The 20,323-nt window shown below is 40.9% G+C and overlaps 1 protein-coding gene across 2 annotated transcripts; it reads left to right on the top strand.

The window, feature by feature from the left end:
* The first annotated feature begins 8,536 nt into the window (after positions 1-8,536).
* TAGLN3 (transgelin 3) lies at positions 8,537-19,155 on the top strand. Of its 2 annotated transcripts, none has more exons than XM_056504067.1 (5): positions 8,537-8,974; positions 9,395-9,576; positions 10,423-10,597; positions 14,980-15,082; positions 18,597-19,155. In XM_056504067.1, exons 2-5 carry the CDS (start codon positions 9,397-9,399, stop codon positions 18,736-18,738), a joined length of 600 nt encoding a protein of 199 aa, XP_056360042.1. In that variant the 5' UTR covers positions 8,537-8,974; positions 9,395-9,396; the 3' UTR covers positions 18,739-19,155. The 2 variants fall into 2 exon arrangements, with proteins under 2 accessions (XP_056360042.1, XP_056360051.1); XM_056504076.1 differs by having other exon boundaries at positions 8,579-8,874.
* Positions 19,156-20,323: the final 1,168 nt, after the last annotated feature.

The following is a 20,323-nucleotide window of genomic DNA, read 5'->3' as shown; positions in this document are numbered from 1 at the left end:
GTAAAAAATTTGAATTTTGATATGAGTAAAAAATGATGGCTCTTGTTTAGATGCAAATTTTCTACTTCAAGTGTACCAATTCCCTGACTCAATTAGTCATAGAATCGTAGAAGGGTTTGGATTGGAAATTACCTTAAAGATCTTCTAGTTGCAGCCACCATACCATGGCAGGGATATGTTCCACTAGACCAGGTTGCTCAGATCCCCATCCAGCCTGGCCTTGAACATTTCCAGAGATGGGACATCCACAGCTCCTGCAGGCAACCTATTCCAGTGCCTCACAGTAAATAATTTTTCCCTAATAATCTGATCTAAACCTACCCTCTAAGTTTGAGCCCATTTTCCCCCTTGTTCTGTCACAACATGCTCATATAAATAGACTATATCCAGCTCAGGATAATCTAGGTTGGGATAATTGCTTGAGGAATTTCATGAAATCTTCCCTAATATTTCTGGCATAGACTGTTCTGTTTGTATCACTATGCAATTCACTTTAGCTTTAAAACCTCTGGAATATGTTTTTAACTTTTGAGAAAGTTAATGCAGATTGCATTGCTAGAGTTAGAGCTGTGTTCATGTTTATATACTGTTAAGCAGTTGTCATCTTTATGTGTGTTTGTATGACTTGCATCTTCATAGGACCTTAAAAACAGATTTTGCGAGTTTTAAAGATTCAGCCAAATCAAAATTATTTCAAAACTTTGTGCCCTAAGCCATGATAGTTTTTTTTAAATCCATTTTTGTCACATCTTAGATTGGTTTAGCTCATAATGGAAGAAAAGGCTGAAACTGGACTGCAGTAATTCTAATTCTGATTAAGGCCAAAACTTACTAATAGATGTACTTTTTCTTCACACATATTATAGTCACTTGAGTGACTGAAAAGTTTTGAGCCTTTTTTTTTTAATAGGGAGTTATACCTGCAAAGATTCAATTTAATACTTCAGACAAGGAAAAGGCTTTGTGTGCCTGCATAAGCTGTAGCTGCGTATTCCTCATGAAAGAGTTTATTGTATTTGTGCTTCACGTTAGCCTTTATTAAATAATTGATATTTTACAGGTAAGGTGTCTGTTACAGTGCCTTAGGGCAAGATAGATGAAAATGAATGTGAAGTGGAGCAGTTGTGTAAATAGTGTTCAGGAGGATTTTTTCCTTGTTTGCTGTTGGTGTTTTGTGTTGTTCCCCCCTCCATTATTCTGCTGTAATAACATGAGGTAGGAGAATTCAGTATAACAGAGTTGGCACAATTGTTGGGAATACAAAACTGCAGCATTGGTTGCTGAAACCACAGCATTACTGAAAACAATCCTAGGGAAGGGATTTTTGCTGCCACTTATTTTGTAGTTCTGTTTTCATTCTCTGCTGGCTAAATGGAGATCACTGGTAGCATTTACAGTACAGGTACACCCAAAGTTTGTTATATGGCCTAAATGCAATGGCAGAGATGATAATTTTTTCATAAAGACAGTATTCCAGGTAGTGTTTTGAAATTCAGGGAATGCTAGTGTCCTCCCTGTGCTCACTTTTTATTTTTGTAAATCTGGTTTGCTTAAATATGAAGAACTTTCTCTGAGGTGGACCTTGTGCAGACAGACCTTTTTTCTCTGACTTTCCTGTGGTAGTTCAATTGATATTTATCTTTGCAAGCATAAACATTTTCCCTGTGTTCATGCTGGAAATTACCAGAGTTGTGACTGTTGGCAACATGGAATGTTTGGATGCCTGAAAGAAGGGACAGTGATAACTAGGGAGGTTTACATCCTACCTCTGAGCAGCTGTTGACCCACCAGGAAGTTCTGACAATCTGAAATAATGGGATATTCACATATTACAGTGTCATTCCAAATTGGTACTGTTTTGTCCTCTGCATTAATGCTTGGGGCATTGCTTTTTTCTTTGCCAGTAGATGCCTACATAGTAATTATTTTCAGTGTTAGTCATGTTTTAAAGCTAGTATTTCAGTCCTCTGTAGAGATACTGTTTTAAATAAGATATTACACACTTAGAAAGCTCTGCATGATGCAGATTTTGTAATTAATTGTGTTCTGGTTTGGGTTTTTTTTTTAACAGACTTGCTGATTTGTTGACAAATGCAAAGTATATTTTGTGAATATATGACACATTTCCTCAACAATTTGCTTGATTTGCATGAAATAATCAGTTTCTAAAGTTCATTCAACTTGTTTCCTAATAAACAAGTGCTCTTATTCTGATACCGAGCTGTACTTACACAGTTTTAGATACATGTATTTTTATCTTGTTTTGTCTCTTCTCTTGCTTGGGTTTGTATTACACACCATCTGGTTTGAGTTTTTTGGTTTTGGGGGATTTTTTAACTTAATTGGTGTTAAATGTTTCATGTAGTTTCAGTTTAGCTAAGCTGTTTTCTCTTGCATCAACACTAAATGCAAACAAGGCAGTGTTCACAAAAAAAGCCTGGCTAGATAGGCCTTAGAAAAACCACCCCCTGCTGTTTCATTTTTATGTTAATTTTGGTTACATGCTCTCTAGGACACGCTGTTATTCAATGGGGCGAAAAGATTGATGGTATCATACTTCTCATATCAAATTAAAACGTGCTTAGAGAGGAGAACTCAACTGGTGACGTGTCTGCAGCTGCTCCAGTATCTTCAGTGCTTCAATACAGAGTTGCAACATTTTTTGAACCAGTGATGTGGTCAAGAGTTTCTACATTAGGTTTGTGTTTGTAATTTCCTTTTCCTCTATGGCAGGAAAAAACCCAAACAAGTGGGAAAGAAAATCATGTCCTGGGGAATAATGAGATTTGAACGTGTTTTCTAAGCTACTCAATTTTGATGGTACAAAGAGACCTACCTTACCCTTTCACATTTTTTTAGGTTTTCTTAAGTTCTGAGAAGTTATGTTATACTGAAGGCTTCTGGGGAAATAGAAGAGGGTTCTGTGTTTGAACTGTCTTTGAGATGAGCAACCCTCTGCTTTGTGTTGAGGACCAAATTCATTAAGATGTTTAGGAATGTAAAATTTCACCAAGGCTTGGTGAAAATTCATCAGCTGTGTAAGGAATGCAGACAGAAATACCAAACATCAGTGTGCACTCTCACTCTTCTAAGTTTGTTCTCGAGCCCATCAGGGGCAGGAAGGCAGAGGGAACTCAGCCATTACATTGGATAGCAGCCAGCTTGCTGAGCATGAGGTTTTAATGCCACTGTCCATGGCATTTTGCTCCTGACAGGTATTTTCTAAGGGAAGATTTTACTGTTGGGAAAGAGAGACAGAGATGAAGGTCACAAATGCACTGCTCATAGATTTACTGCTTGTTGGTCAATTTTTGTAGCTCACATTTGCTTTGTGACTGTAGCACCTCATCTCTCTTCAATATATATTTGCCTAGAACAGAAGAATGCTACAGCTTTGGTCACGTAATGTATAAATCTAAATTACAGGACTTACTGCAGTCTGGTTGTAGGCTTGACCTTGTATTTATCTTTCAAGTCCTGCATATGTATGTTATGTGGTCCAGTGCTTCTTTTCCATTAAAGAGAAATAGGCATATGATGCAATAATTGCAGCTCACAGGTAGACACATTTTCAATCTGCTGCAGTCTCTTGGTTTGTATCTGGCAAGGAGCTTCAGGCAGCTCTGCATTTATATTTGGAAGGAAAAGCAAATGACAGCTCCAAAAACTTCCAGTCATTTGGTTCTGAAATTAAAATACATATTTGACGTGTTTCTAGGCTAGCACGTGAAAGGCTGTGTTCTTTTTGGGCCTTCTGATCTGCACCATGCTGTCCACTTGCCTCCCACGTGGCAACATGAGAAGGTCACTGCTGCCTGCTGGGGTGGGAGCAGGTGCTTGTGTCACTGGCAAAGGCCTGCTGGACAGTAGCACACTTAGGGGTTGGAGTGATGCAGGTGGGCTGCACACACTGCAGCCTGGGGAAAGCACTCCCTGAAGGCTGCCTAGGATCACAGCTTGTCCTTATAAAAATCCTCAGGTTTGGGGTTTAACTGGTTATGGCTTGAAAGTTATGGCCAGAATGGGCTAGTACTTGGGACAGTAGATCTTGAAAAAGCTCCTTGTCAGACACAAACCAAGAGACTGTAGCAGATTGAAAATGTGTCAGTCTGTGAGCAGCAATTATTGCATCATATGGAGGATGCCCATTTCTCTTTAATGGAAAAGAAGCACTGGACCACATAACATACATATGCAGGACTTGAAAGATAAATGCAAGGTCAAGCCTACAACCAGACTGCAGTAAATCCTGTAATTTAGATTTACACATTTAGTGACCAAGGCTGTAACATTTTTCTGTTCTAGGCAAATATATATTGAAGAGAGATGAGATGCTACAGTCACAAAGCAAATGTGAGCTATAAAGCTAAATCCCTAACCATAAGAAGCAGCATTTATGTAGATAAAGGATTTGATCCTTTAGAGGGGTTTTGTTTGTAAATTTTGCTGTCTGTTTTGATTTGTTTCAGTGAAATAAAGATGTTAATTCCTTTCTGTTCTACTGTGAATGTGCATTGCAATGTATAATTTTCAAACCGAAGTAGTTCTTAGGAGGCACTGTTTTAAATAGGGACAGGTAAGCAATCAATATGAAACTAGGTTTTTTTCAAAGGAATCTGTTAATCCAGCTCAAAACTTGAGAATTCAAATGCACAATTTACCTCCAAGGTCATCTTGAATACTGGGAATGCTGATAATTATGTCCACAGGAATTGACTTCCAGTGCTGAGTGGTAACTGTTTCTGCTGGCAAGCTGCTTGTAAGGAGTTTTTTACAAAAACTCCAGAAAAAAAGACTCCAGAAATGCTCCTGCTCATGGCAGCCTTAGGAGCTGCCTTGTTCTGCAGGCTGGAGTATTGGTGCATTCTCTTTTGCCACACAAATAGGGATGTCCTTCTTTCCTGAATTACTTTTCTTTTAAACCCAAATTTCATGTCTTCCAAGTATGCACTTGGTTGGGGTGTAACATCTTCAGAGCTGGCAAAGAAACCTTTTTGCAGGTAGAAGACACTTGCTTAAGTTGGCACTTTCTGTCTTTGAGGATCTCTAGATTGCAGATTTCAAAGCAATGGGGAAGTTAGAATTTCTGAAGTTCATGTTGTGCCCTGGTTCTGATAGATCTTCCACTTGATTTTGCAGTTAAAAAGAGGGCAATATTCCAATATTACCTTTCCCCCCTAGTCTGACTACTTCTCTTGTGTAGAACATCTGCAGGTATCTTACAGCAGAGCTAGGCCATGCATAAAACCAAGGCTCTGCAGAGCACTTTCCTGCCTTGAAGCTCCCAGAAAAAGGCCCTGTACTTGAACTGAGCTTGTACTGAACCTGAGCATCCTCTCTGCAACTCTAGAAAAACATCACACATAGACATTGATGCAGGGAGGATCTTTGAGCAGCTCTTTGGATGTTTCCTTTTGAAGGGACATGCTATTAACTTAAAGTTTGGAAAAGTCCCTCTTTTTGTTTTGGTTGTTTGGGTTTTTTTTAACTTAATAATGAAAAGTCCATTATTGTACAGTGGCCTATCAGTGGGAAATTGAGCCTGGACTTCACAATTATTGCTGGATAGCTTTGTGTGTTGGGGATTCAACCCACCATACTTAGTAAGATCATGCTTGGGATAGCTGAAATACCAGGCTCTTGCTGAGGAATGAATTGCCAAACAGTGAATCTGACTAAGGTTAATGACTGCTCTGTGGCAGGATAGGTTTTACTTTTTCTTCTGTATTCTAGTTGGAAGACACTGAAAGCTGTTGAGTTACCCTGGACCTACACGTGGGTAATGAGCTAGTTAATGTCACTTTTGTTGTTGGTTTTGACAGCATTTGTTTATAGGTTTACAGAGATTTCTTTTAAATTTATAGGATAATATTGTGATTATCTGGGAGCATAAGGTGAGTCATGGTGCTTACAGGCATGAAATCCTACTTCAATTACTCAAGCTTCAGCCCTAGTCATAGATTTTGAGTCATAAATTCTAGTCTTGTGTTGCCAAGAAAATAAGAGGACAAAATCCATTAGAAGCAGTAGGTGAAGTGTTCTAATGGTAGTACCTTGGTGCTACAAACCTGCCCCTTTCTTCCACATCACATTTCTAACCATCAGTCTTTAATCTGCCTGTGTCTGACATAAGGAACTTGAACCTCTTCAGTTTTTCTTTAACTTGTAGGTGCATGTGCTTGCCATTCCTTAACTCTTTTTTTGTTTTGGTGAGATAAACAGGTAATTTTCTGATGTGATTGCTGCATAAACTCTAAGTTTCAATCCTCTAGTTACTGGAATCACTTTTAAATTTACTTTATTTTTCCACTCCTTTTTATGGAGAGTAATTGTCAGAACTGGATATGATATTCCTTCCCACTATTGTTGGTACACCTCCCACATTTTATTCAACCAAGCCCTTCAATCACATTGTCTTACCCAACATCTTCATTGTCCTCTGCTTTCTTTTTTTTTTTTTTTTTTTTTTTTAATATCTGTTTTGTCATAGGACAGAGTGCTACATCCTTAAAAGTACTTTTTCAATGATGGCTGGACGTTGACTGCAATAAGACAGTTTTTGTCTGCTTTCAAGGAGGTTTCTTTATCTTTTTTGCTTACTCACATGAACCAGGATCTTCATAGGAGCCTGGAGGGTTTTTTGTGACTTACTAATACCATTAAATAGTTCAGGCGTGGGAACATACTCTTGTCCAAACTGAACAAAATATGCACCATCATTAATGATTTTTTCAGTTACAGTCATATTACAGGATCTGCTAGTTAGGCAGCTTTAATCTCTCTAATGTGTCATGTTGTTTCAGAATTGGTTTAGTTCCCTAATCAACATGTCACAGAGCAGCCAGCTCTAATACATTACAGAGCATTTAGTAAATTGCATCAACATTATCACTTAAAAAAAGAATATTCCATTGTTTTCCCCATGATTGATGGCACAGAAAGCAGGTGTATTATTTGTTTAGTGGTACTTTGGAAAATGTTGGTGGGCAGCTGGTAATTTTCCAATCCTCTGCAGTTTCCCAGTTTTTCAAAGCCTTATTAAAAATTGATATTGATGGACAAGCTTTCCAGCTTTCCCAGTGTGGAACCATCCCTTGAGAACAGGTTGCATAGCCAACCTCTGTGAAGGGAGAAACCTCTGCTCTGAATTAGGAGAGTTCAATTACTCATGCTGCCCCCAAGTTAGGAAACAGAGGCTGAGGCTGATGCAAAGGTGGGTGACTTTAGTGAAATCTTGTTGCCAGTGAGCACTGAGCCCCTTGGTGTGACCAGAAACAGCCAGGCACCCTAGGTAGCTTCATTCTAAACAGAAGAGCACAAAAAGTGCAAAATAAAGCTTATTGGTTGTGGGACTGGCCTAAGGGTGTGAAGCCCAGCCCTGAAGAGCTGCTTGAAGGGAAAGGATGTCAAATTCATATTGTGCCTCTCCCTGCTGCAGCTGCAGCCTGTTCCTCCTCTGGTCTCCAGGCTGGAGAGGCACAGCCTTGGTTCCTGCTGTGCCTTCAGCCCGTGCTCACTGAGATGGAAAGTGCTCAAGTGGTGGCCCTGTCACGTAGCATGCTCTGAGTTATGTAATCAGCTGCTTCACAGGGGTTTAAAACTACCAGTCCAGAGAGGAGAAAGCACTAGATGAAATGCCTGTGGAGGACAACAAGGAATTAGGTCATCTATTAAATTTTTCATCTCTTGAGTCTGTTCAAGCCCAGCAGCATCAGAAGCAGTCTAAGTCTGAGAATTCTGAATCTTAAAATGAGAAAGTAATGGGTGAAGAGCCCATTATGAAACAGATATTCAAGGAACTGTATTGCTTTCCCCCTTTTTTTCTACCTTTCCAAATACAGCAGAAGGACTTTTGTTGGTCAAACTGATTGTGTGTCCATCTTGTTTATCAACCTGATTGCATATCAAGCTGAACATTAATCATTTGTCTAAGGAAAATGTTTCATACCAGGCTGGATAATGCAGCATGAATCAAAGATATTGGACAAAGTCTTGTGTAACTCAGAAAGAAGCAAGGTGGTTTTATTTAATATAGGATTAAATCAGACCACAAGAAAAGTCTCGTCTTAACTCTTTTCTCGCCTTCCACATTGTATGAGTGGTATAATCAGAATTTAAACAGCTGTACATGGGCATAGCTCCCTTCCTATCCCTGGAGGTTAGCTGATTCCTAGCAGCAGAAAGTAAAATCCTTGTGCTTTATAGTAGGTTTGCTAGTTTTCAGTGGTTTCCCCTTGTTTTCAGTGGTTTGCTTTTCAGGATACCATTCTACTATTTGATAGCCTATTATATACTGATGAGAAGGTGATAATAATATTTTACTGCCTGCCTTCTCTTCCTTCACTTTTCATCCTATTGTCTCCTTGTTCAAACTTTTCATCATTATTTGAACAGGAAAGAGGAGAAATTATTTGTCACACTCAGCCTGTTATCAAGATGCAGAACAGGGAGAGAAAAGGTCTGTTTCTGGTTTATGATTAAAAATAAACTAGATATGTGGTGCTTTCTGTCACCTTCATTTACAGAGTGCCTCTGTTTATGTTTCTGCCTGTCACTAGATGCTTGGTGCAGTTTGGGTTGATGCAGACTAGGTGGAGTAAATCTGAGCCGGTGGGGTGAGCAGCGCAAGGCTGAGGAAAGATGCATGAAAACAGAGCACAGATGGGCGAGACAAACAGGATCCCTGGGCTGTGACTGAGGAGGCAGGTCTCTTTAATGGCTCTTAGCAACGCCCCTGCTCTGACCCTCCTCATATGTGAGGAAAATCAAATCAATACACTGCTCTTCAAACCACCATGCTGCAGCAGCAGCAGGGCATTGTGGCAGCCTTCGGCTCCTGAATTCATCTTGGCTTTTCAGCGTGCTGATCTCTGGGTATCCATCCTTGCATCTCTGCTGAGGAAGACACTGACTGCATCTGTAATCGGATTGCTTAAGCTCCATGCACAACCTTCTGCTTATTAGCAAGTATTAGGTAGGCAATTTTAAAGTGCTTTTGGATTTGCAGGCAGCTGTAATGTTGATCTGACAACCCTATTGTATTCTCTGTAAACATAGCAGAAGTCTCTCTTTAAAACCTACTGTGTTTTAAATCTTGCTTTTCTTCTGTTTTTGTGGTTGGTCAGGGGGGACTGCTGGTTTTTCCTTCCTTTTGAAAAAGATGTTGTAGCTGATTTGTGCTTTTGGAAAAGGATATTCCCTCATTGATCCCTCCCCTGTTCTGTGGAGCTATAACCCAGTGCCATACAGTTACTTTCAGTGTTGATGAACATCTGTTCAACTGTTTAACATTTAGGGCAGGCTGCTCACTCTTTTATCCTTTAATTTTCCTGTGCATACTTCAGAGGTGCAGACTGGGACTCTGCCCACTAAGTTAGTTCTCCCTTGTTTGCAGAGATGGCTAACAGAGGACCAAGCTATGGCTTAAGCCGAGAAGTTCAGGAGAAGATTGAACAGAAATATGACCCGGAATTAGAGTCTAGGCTGGTGAACTGGATTATTGTACAGTGTGGAGAGCAGATAGAGCACCCTCCTCCTGGAAGGCAACATTTCCAGACCTGGCTGATGGATGGAACAGTAAGTGTTTTGTCCAATTGCACTCTTCTGTATTTTTATATCACAGTGCCCCTGTGTTCTGCCTTCATTTAGATAAATTGGTCAGAGCTCTTGGTCAGTGCAAAAATTTATGTCTTAGCATCAGAGTTATTTCCTTTTGACCAAGAGTCTTAATCTCAGAAGATAAATTATTCTACTAGTGCTCTGAGATCAGTACAATATTTATGATTCTTATGAGTCATGCATGTTTTATATATAAGCATGACTCATTCCTTCAGCATTTTTTTCCTCATTCAGTTAAATGAGATCTTTTTTTAACTGATAATTATACTTTTATCTTAAAGAAATAATCAGTGTTGACAAGGAAAGGCAAAGAGATACAGCAAATTTGAAGGAGAGGATTGTGTCATAACTGTCTTCTTGGGAATAATTCTGTAGCTAAAACATTGAATTCCATTGGTTTGTTGAACAACAGGCAGATGCTGCTGTTTGCAGTGGCTGTAAGACTATGCTAATCATTGAATCCCTGCCAAAGTGACTTTAACAACATTTCAATTGACATTGCTTATTTTTTGGCTTGGGCATGAGGCTTTTTCTCTGTCAGTTGTTATATAACCTCACCAGTGATTGCTTTGTTGTTTCTAGCAGATTAGGATTTCTATGGTTAGGCTTTTGCCTCAGTTAATGAAAGATTTAATGCTTTTCTAATATACTTTGATTATTATCAATTCACTTTTTTTTGTTTTTCACTGAAGAAATTATGTCCCTGGCCAGGTCAAAAGCATTATGCAGCATCATTTCATGTGCAGAAATTGCCATTTAGTTTGGTGCCTGCTTTCTAATTTTGTTTCTGTCTTTATCTCTCAGCTGTTATGCAAGTTAATAAACAGTTTGCATCCAAAGGGAAATGAGCCTATTGCAAAGATCTCTGAATCAAAAATGGCTTTCAAGCAGATGGAACAAATTTCTCAGTTCTTAAAAGCTGCTGAAATCTACGGAGTAAGAACGACAGATATTTTCCAGACAGTGGATTTATGGGAAGGTAAAAATAAACGGAAAGTCAGTTTACAGTCTTCATTTTACTTTGCTTTGATGTGCATTTTGTCTAGGCATATTCTCTAATGTAATTATCTTTTGTTTCTGTTTGCCTTACCTCATTACCATGTCCTTCCAGTGCTGCATTATTTCCTCTGAGGGATTTATATTACCCTGAGGGCATAACAGAACCTTTCCAAGCTCATGTGTTATCCAAAACCCCATCATTTCTGATAGAAATTCACAGATCTAATAAAACAACTGTTCTGTCTGCAAATTATATAAAAGTAAATAGCTCCTAGTAAAAACATGGGAAATCCTGATTTTCTGATTACAAAATTTTATTGCAATCTTCAAAATGTAAGCAAAGCTTAAATTGGAGCCAAGAGATGCATTCCCAGGAGCATATATGCCTCTGTGAATCTTATGAGGGTTCATTTATGACTAGTGAGAAAGAAAACTCACTGCTTAATGCCATGTTAGCTGAGCTTCTCTAAGGAGACAGTCTTTTAGGAGAGGTCACTATGGCAACAGCAAAAAAACTCCTGTGGTTTTACAGTGAGACAGGTGAAGTCTGTCTCCATCCCAGGCTCAGAATGGAAACTGCTTGTTTCTAGTTGCTGAAGAGCTGAGTCATTTGTGCATTCCTGGGGCTGGTTTTGCCCACTTCTGTGGTGGCACATCCCATCCTGGTGCTCCAACCAAACAGGCTGTGGATCCTGCATCTCCCTGGACAAGGTGATGCAGTGCTTTGGCTGAGTGCTCAGAGCAAAGACAGCTGCAGAGTAGTAAAAGGACATAGGAAAGGGTCAAAAATGAGAATCAAACAGTGGAAAGAGGAAACAATCCACTGAGAAAGCTGGCCAGCATAGTTTGTGTAGGAGTACACATCGAGAGAGAATAGTGGGGTGTGTTTTCACAGGCACTGGGGATATATGTGGAAGAGATCACTCCTCTGAAGGTCAGCTGCAGAAATGAAGGACCAGGGAGCTCTTCATGAATGGGTTAGAGGGAAAGGACATACAGACAGCTGGAGTTACTGGGATCTGTAAATGTCTGAGTGCCAGATTTGCTTGACAAATCCATACAGGGCAGGATTGTTTATTCCAGTTCAGTCTTTAGTGGTTTATGCAATCTATCTTTACATGTCTTCACTTCCCTGAAGGAGCACCTTCCCACCCCTCAGCCTAGCAGGCTGTTGAGATAGAAGCCCCATCTATCTTGTAAGGAATGATAATCACTCATTTCAGATGTTGTTCTTTGCAGTCTTTTGCAATTCATGATTGCTTCCCACCATGCATATGAAAATAGGGTACATTGATCCTTATGAAGAAAAGGACTTGCTTTGAAGACAAAATGCTCTTAATGCTAGTGGCTGACTCCTAATTTCCTTTCACTCACCACTTTTCTCAACATATAAGGTGAAAAGATAGTAACTTCCAGAAGACAGGAAGTCAAAACACAACTTGCAACCTAGGGGGAAGACATACAGGGATTTTCTTCACTGTTATTTTAAGACTTCCCAAAGCTAATCTGTGACTCCTCACTTTCCCACTCCCTTTCCATCCTTCCTGCTGCTCATTTCAGTGCTGGGATGAAACAGTATGTCTCCACAGCAGTGAGAGCTCTTTGTGTCTCACCATAACTCTGACCTCTGGCATCTGTGCTGCTTTGGGGCTGAATTCTCTGAATAGGGGTGCATTAGCTGGGCAGAAGGGACAGTCTCTTTTTCACTGTGTCATAATTGCAGCACTCCTGCACTTCACACCATCATCTCTTTAGAAAGAGAGATGTCAGTGTATGTTTATAGGGAAAGAAAAGTGTGTGACTGACAAACAGCTTTCTCCTGGCACTAATTGTTTTCTATGAGCTTTTGCTTTGAAATTATCAGCAATGATTAATGAAAATGTTTTAGGATATGATCTGCTGTTGGCTGTTTCAAACTCACTCAGTCCATCTGTTGCATTTTCTTCATCTCTGTGGCTTCTTGATCCAGGGGAGGTATCACCTCTCTTACATAAATGTACTGTGCTGAGCAGCTTTCCCTGATCCACACCCAAGACATGTTTACAGATCCCTCCTTGATGTATTTCCAGGCAGGCAAGAGGCAGCTGCACCACTGGGTATTTGTTCAACATTTACAAAACAGCATTTCAGGAGTACTCTGCAGAGCAGTTCTCCATCTTTGTATTTGAACCTTCTCCTTCCAGATAGGTTTCCCCTGAAGAGAAAGGCTTAGCACAAGAAGTGAGCAGACCCTTTCCTCCTTAAGAGCAGTGCCAAGTTCCTGTACAAGGCTGTGCTATTCAAAGCACACTGCAGAGGACACAGATGCAGGGGTGTCATCAGTGTGGGTCCCTGCAGAGAGGCTGAAGCTGTGGCCAGGTGGGCGGCCCATATGGCAGTCAATAAACAAGTACTGGAGCTGAAGGAAGGCACTGACTACAATTTGCTGCAATACCAGAGTCAAACCCAGCTCTAGGGAAGGTCTATGATCCCTTCTGTCAGGTGACTGCACTGGAAATTTAATTTTTTTCCCTATTTTTTTTTTTAATTAATGCTGACCATCCAGCCCTTTGTATCCTTTGCTGGGAAAGGGCAAGTGACACGAGACCACTTGGATCCAGGTTTTCCCTCACCCACAGCACTCCTGACATGCAGCAAGGAGTCTCTGCTCTTTGTTTTGTCACGTGTCATTCAGCTCCCACTCACTCAGTTTTCCCCCTGCAGCATCTCCCCCTCGTCCTGACAAATAAAGCAGAGCACAGAGCGTGGGGGGGCTGCCAGATGGCTCTGCCAGGCTGATCATCATATTTCACTGCCTGCCTTTTGTTCCTTTCCCTTTTTTCCCTTTGCTTGCCGTCATTATTCAGCTGATTCACTTTTAAATCCTTCTCCTCATCTCCTTTCATCCCAGGCAGTCTCTGCACTCCTGTTGTATGGGAGGCATCCCAAGGACGCTGTATGTGGCATCTGTTACAGCATATGGTACATCTGCTGCTCCAGGCAGTCTGAGGCTCCTGCTCGTGCTCCTCCTGGGGATGTGAGCCTGGGGATGTCGGCTCTGCAGGAGCAGGGACCCTGTCTGATGCTCTTTGCCTTAAATGCAGTAAAATGTAAAATACAGAATGTAAAATACATCCGTTCTGGAGGGCTGACAATTTCTTTTCTGAGCAAATGGTCCCCTGCAGGCAGGATTTTTATAAACTTCAGTAGTCTGTATGACAGGCACAGTTGGAAGCTGATAGATTTTTTCAGCTTTAGTGTGCTGTCCTCACTTCAGCCACTGTGACAGAGCCCTGGACTGCATCTGCCTGTAATCAGGGTGATGCACTACATAAACAGAGTGTGCACTGCTCCCTTCCCTCTGCATTCCAGCTCATCTACAGTCATGTTCATTAATGTTGGTTCACTGAAGGTATTTCTGAATTCTGTTATCATCCTGTCTCCGGTGTCTCCTTTTTTCTGAATTGCTTGTTTTCACATCTGGAGAACCAGAATCAGATCTTTCTTTAGGAAAGAGGAAGAACTGGAATGAAAGAGGGGTGGGGAGCAATAGAAATGCTTATGGAAGGACCTCATAAGGGAGAAGAAAAGGCAGATTTCCAATAACTTGCCACCTCACACAATGGGAAATACCTGCTGCAACTTATTTTTGCTAGAAAGTATTCCAAAAGGTAGCATGTCTGGACTGGGTAATGAGTTATGGAACTTTTACTTGGCTAAAGATGAGACAAGCCCTTTTTGAAATGAGGAGAGAAGTAAGAGAGTACATGGAGAGTGTGGAAAAATAGTGGACCAAATGGAAAAATTAAAGGTATGAAACTGAATAGCATCATAGTACATAGGAAGGTTTAGGGTGGTGCTTCGATGGTTAATTTGGGAAGGACTAATAAAATTTATCTGCACAGGAGCTCCCAGAACTGCTGTGTGCTCTGTTAGCACAGGAATCAAGCTTATTCTTAATAAACTGAGACACAGAACTGTTATTTAACACACTATTCTCCCTTCAGCCACATTTTACTGTGTATATTACCACTATTTGTATACCAAAGTAATCTCTCCTCAGGAGAAAATTTTGTCAAAGGGATTTATAGATTTAAAATGGTAAGAAGAAAGGCATTAAAATAATCAAAGGCCTGGAAACCTAGAAATGTCTGAAAAATTAAGGTTTGCTTTAACTCCATCCCTTTGTTGACTTTTAATAAGCTCTTGCATGTCAATACTTTCATTTCAGCAATGGTAAGATAGCATTTATAATTCTATTAATGCACATCCTCAGGGACCTGAGGGAGTCAGTTAATACATTGGATAAAACTGTTTTTCAGTGTGCCAAGCTCTATGTTGTGCAAGGATTTCCTGTGTTAATTCCACTGTCTGGCTTTCTAGGGAAGGACATGGCAGCAGTGCAGAGAACCTTAATGGCTTTGGGCAGCTTGGCAGTCACCAAGGATGATGGCTGCTACAAAGGAGATCCCTCCTGGTTCCACAGGTAAAGGCCAGGGCTCAGCTGCCCAGAGCTGTCTTCCCTGGGAAGCTGGTAATATCTGCCTTTAGGCTTTAAGGAAATTTACTGGGAAAGGAAGGGGAGACTATCTCCCAAGTTTCCTTGTAACAGGGAGGTTTTTCTCTCTGGAGGCTGGAGAAGGGAAGCAGGGAAAGTGCACATTTGTCATCAGGTTTGCTCTCTCACATCAGACAGAAAGAATAATGAAGACAAGGCTGTTAAGGATGTCTGTGAACCCCCAAGTAGTGACTCCTCCACTGAGCAAGGGGAAAGCATGAAGTCTCTTTACTTTTTTCATCAAACCAAAAATGATTTCATTTCCTAGGCTTCTTCTTTCTTGGGGAGCACCACTTACCTGTGAAGAATTCTCTGTCTTGGCAAAGCTGTATATTTGCTCTGAAACTCCATTTGTTTTGGCTAGGGAGGCTGTAAAGCAGGAACAGGAAGAAAAGGAAATCCTCCCACAGTTGCTCTCCTGCCCCACAGGCATATTATTGACATGAGTTTCTGCCATCCAAGAGTATCTCTTACACAGAAATGTCAAAGGCAGGTTAGCAAAGAGTGCTGACTGCTTGAATTCTCTTTACTTGAATTTTCTGATGTCCAGGTGAGGCTCAGCAAAAATAAAGCAAACTTCACTCTGTTTGTCTTAAACCCTGAGCTGGTTAAACTGAATCTGAGATTTGAATTTTAGGTGAATAAATGCAAACTCCTATGTATTCTTTTTATGAAGTCAGGTTGCATTAACTTAATACGCTGCACAAATAGATTTGTATTTATGGAATATAATTAGGTTTAAAATTGATTTCAAATCCAGTTGCATTCTTTAATATAAACCAGACATGAAATCACTATGACCCAGACATACTTATTTGTTTTGTGTAACTAAAACAAAGTCCCATATGGAAAAATTAATTTTCATCTGGACTTTTAATTGTGGGTGGGAACAGTTTTTGTTGGCATGGATGAAGATGTGATCACCTCCCTTCTCTTCTAGCTGTCTGTCCAGCCTGTGCTGCTTGGATAGCCAGCCCCTATCTATTGCAGTCCCTGTGAAATATCATGTTATAGCTGCTGCCTTAAGGAAAACTGGTGTTAGAGCATGTTGCCAGTCAGGAGTTGTTTTCTGAGCTTCCCTATCCCTTTGGGCAGACCAAACCTCCTCACTGCCACCCAGTGTTACTAATAATTCAGGGCTTCCAGGCTGACTCTTAATCCCCTTAAGTTGAATTGAGACAGCAATGTCAAACAGCACAAGAGTATCCGTGCAGGGATCTGCAGTGATTAGGATAATGCCACACTTGGGCTAAGCCATTTAACTTTGCATTGCCAGTGTCTCACATCCCCAGTGCCATCAGACTGATGCCCCTTCCTTGCATGCCCTAGCAAGGTTCATGGATCCATAGCTCTTTGTTATCCTGGGCAAACACAAGCACTGGTGTGAAGCTGGCACAAAAATTTGACAGATCTGGTTTTAGATAAGAGTGATGCCAGACAGGCCAAACAGAACTTGACACAGCATGAGATATGGTGGGTGAGTAGATTTGCCTTCACCTCTTTTCTTAGTACCAATTAAGGCCATTTCCACCCACCTATAAACAAATATTGTACAGGTTATCTGTATGACTACCATATACTAAATGTGGGACTTATGATGGTAAAAATCTATATGATCTGAGCTATATATATAATCAACTTTTATTAGCATATCCAGGCTATCCTTTAGGCTATCCTTTTATTTTTTTTCTTTGCAGTTCTCTTTTTTTCCCCCCTGTTTAATTACTTTTTGAGTTTCTGTGGAAGCAGTCGTCAACATAGCAAAAAATTCTAGGAAGAAAAATAACAGTAGAATGCTTTCCTGTTTTTTTAATTAAAACAGAGGCAGACACAGTGAACCTGAGATTCAATTAGGTAATAGAAGTTGTTCTAAAAACATTCTCTCATGGAGATCCTGGCAGTGGTTTGCTGCCTGTGTAAGTCTTCTGGAAAAGAAATTAAGCAGTGCTGAGAGGAGCCTGCTTTCTCAGGCACTGCACTTCTGAGTGCCTCTTCCAAAACAGTGAGCTTTCTGGCAAGAGCTGTGGGATCTCTAGTCTGTACTTCCCCACCTGAGGACCCCTGGAAAAGGACTGGTCAGTCCTGGTGTCCCCATTCTGCTTTGCTGGGCTTTCACATGGACGTGTGCTCATTTCCTGCAGTGTCCTGAACACCCTGAGCCCAGCAGAGAGTTTAAATGCTTTTCTGGACTTGAGCCAGGGTTCTCAGCACAGTGCAGGATCTGACCCTCACAGAGAGGATCATGTTGATGGATTTCAATCACAGCAGGTACCTAATCTAGTATTCTCATCTAGAGGAGGGGTGGGGAAGGAAAGGGGGTCTGTAACTCGATGCCATATTGCAGAGTAACCTGTAACCTGATCACAGGACAAACAGATCCAGCAGGGAAATAGATTCTACCCACATGGGAGTAGGGTCTGGTAGGTGGAAACTTCCCTCAGTCTGGGGCTCTGCCGATTCATTGGCTCCTTTGATAGCAGCAGACTGATCCTGCTGCATTGTAAATCACTTGTTTTCCCTTCCAAGTAGAAATGAAAGATGAATCCAAGATGAACAGTTTCTTGCAAGGCAGCAGAGTGCAAACTTTCATCCTTCTTAGCTGCCACTTTGGCCTTCAGTGCTATTTTCAAGGAGAAAAAGGCTCCTTTTATGCTCCAACAAAGGTTCATTGATCCACAGGGCTTTTGAGACCAGGGACACTGAACAAAAATGGTCAGTGTGTTTTGACAGAAGATAAAGGACTGTCATATAGTTAAGACACAGGTGCAAAGGGCAAAATCTATTGCTTAGGAGGTGAGAGATCTGGAAATGGCAACAAAGCAAACATTCTATCCTGCAGACAGCCAATATCCCCTCTGAAAAAATGAGCAAGTCCTTCTCTGACCCATTGCTGCTCTGGGTGCACTCAGCTTTTATTTACTCCATTGACTTAAATTATGGCAGTTTTTACTGTTGCTCTAGATGGGTTTTAACTTATAGTACAGCACAGGTAAGTGTCTCATGGATCCCATGGACTACAGCTGTTAACAGCTATAGAGCTCAACACATATTAACCCTATTATATATCTATATTTTATACAGAGATATAGAGATATAGAGATATAGAGATATAGAGATATAGATATATGTCCCTATGTTTTATATGTAACACTGCATAAATAGTTTACCTGTCACAGGTTCTGGGGAAGACCCTTGGGATTCTGGAGTAACAGTGAAAGTCTGAAGTGCTGTAGGTTTGACTAGAGCATTACTTCTATCTGCAGGAAAGCAATTAGCCAGTATTGTCCAGCACACGGGATGGTGCAAATGACTTATTGCATTATGATGGATATGAGCCAATTTCAGATTGATTTTCATGATCACAATCCCTGTGTGATTTCATGATCAGACACAGAATGATGGTATGCATGTATGTTGATTTTTTTTCTGTGTGTCTGGCCAGGAAAGCACAGCAGAACCGACGAGGATTTTCAGAAGAGCAGCTTCGGCAGGGACAGAACGTAATTGGCCTTCAGATGGGCAGCAACAAAGGAGCATCACAGTCGGGTATGACAGGCTATGGAATGCCAAGGCAGATTATCTAAGGGCATCTCTGTCTGTGGAGAAAACACTCTTTCTGCAGCATGGTCTGTTAAGGAAAAAAAAAAAAAAAATATGAAAAAGAAAAAAAATGCTTATTAGTTCCCTTTCTGCCTGGTTTTTAATAGTTAGTGCTCTCTAAGGTTTGGGGTCTTTTTGGTTTGGTTTGTTTTCTTTGCAGCTGCAAGAGTTTGCCCAGGAACTTGGGTTTTTGTGGTGGTGTGTGTCAGTTCACAGCACGTGCGCACTGCTGCCTCCTTTTCACTTCTGAACTATGCAAAGACAATTACTCTGTATTAATTTATTTGCAAAGTGTTATCTTCCATATTTGTCTCACACCGCACTTGTATTTCAACCAGTAACCTCGTTCTTCAATTCAGTGATGATATTGTTTGACTGAAGAATAAAGACAAATTAAAGAAGCCTCAAAGACTCGTTATTTAAAGGAGGTAAAAGCCAAAACCAATGATCACGTGCTACAGTGCAGATGAGTTAAATATTTCCAATGGTCAATCTCTCTTGTCTCTAACCCAGAGTGACTCTCTGCTATAGTGTTTACAGTCTGTGTTACATGTCCAACTTAGTGTTTGTCTGAAGGCACATCCAAAGTATTTTCCTAAAAAGAAGAAAATATTTATTTCATCCACTGAGTCTGATTCATGCAGTCCCAGCCAATTTAGCTCAGATTTTTCTTGACCTAGTGTGCTGGGTCATCTGCAGCCCACGAACTTGTGGATCGAGCTAAAGTCAGTTTTCTAAGAAAAGCAAAAGCTGTGTGTGAAAACAAAGGAAAATAAGGATTAATTCACTATTTCCCATTGGAAGGTAGACATTTAGCCACTTCCTGGAAAGCACAGCCTAAGCATACATGATGGTTTCTTGTCACCACAGTTATTCCCTTCCTCCTCTTCCCTGAGCTCTTGCTGCTGACCATGACACAATATTTTGGGCAGGTGGGGTCAGCTGTCCCAGCTATGCATCTCTTCTTGCCTATTCCCAGCTGTGTGAGAAAGAGAAAAGGCCTTGGCACTGTGCAGGCAGTTTAGCAGTAGCCACTACTGGTGAGTTATCAACTTTAGTCTTCAGTCCAAAGCCAGACCCAGCAGCAGGTGAGTCTCCAAAGTTAGTGAATTCTCCACTGTAAGTGAACAGTCTGGCAGACAGAGGCTTCATCTTGTGATAGTTGGTACTACACCAAGCAAAGCACAAAACAAGCTGTGTTTTAAATGCAAAGCAAGAAATAGAGCAAAAGTACCAGAAGGCTCCTGACCTGAAAAACAGCCACAGTTCAAATTCAAACAATCTCTTAAGCTCTATGAAGGGCTGTAAGTGTGGCTAGTGGTTCATTTGGAGATAGTTTGCTGGAGTGTGAATAGAAGTGGCTGACAGTCACCTGGCCACCAAAGGTTACCAGAGCATTCTCTGAGTGACATTCACTGCTTTCTCTGCAGGGTTTCCTTCCTATTGACTATCTCTGGGCTTTCACTCACAAAGCCCATTCATTTCTTCCCCACAAGCAAGAGGGAAGGGAAACATGATAATTGAACTCTGTGGGTTTTTTGGGTTTTTTTTTTTTTGTCTTTAATTTGT

The sequence above is a fragment of the Oenanthe melanoleuca genome, chromosome 1 (genome assembly GCF_029582105.1).
Source record: "Oenanthe melanoleuca isolate GR-GAL-2019-014 chromosome 1, OMel1.0, whole genome shotgun sequence".
NCBI classification, from domain to species: Eukaryota; Metazoa; Chordata; class Aves; order Passeriformes; family Muscicapidae; genus Oenanthe; species Oenanthe melanoleuca.
This window is presented reverse-complemented; position numbering and strand designations above follow the sequence as displayed.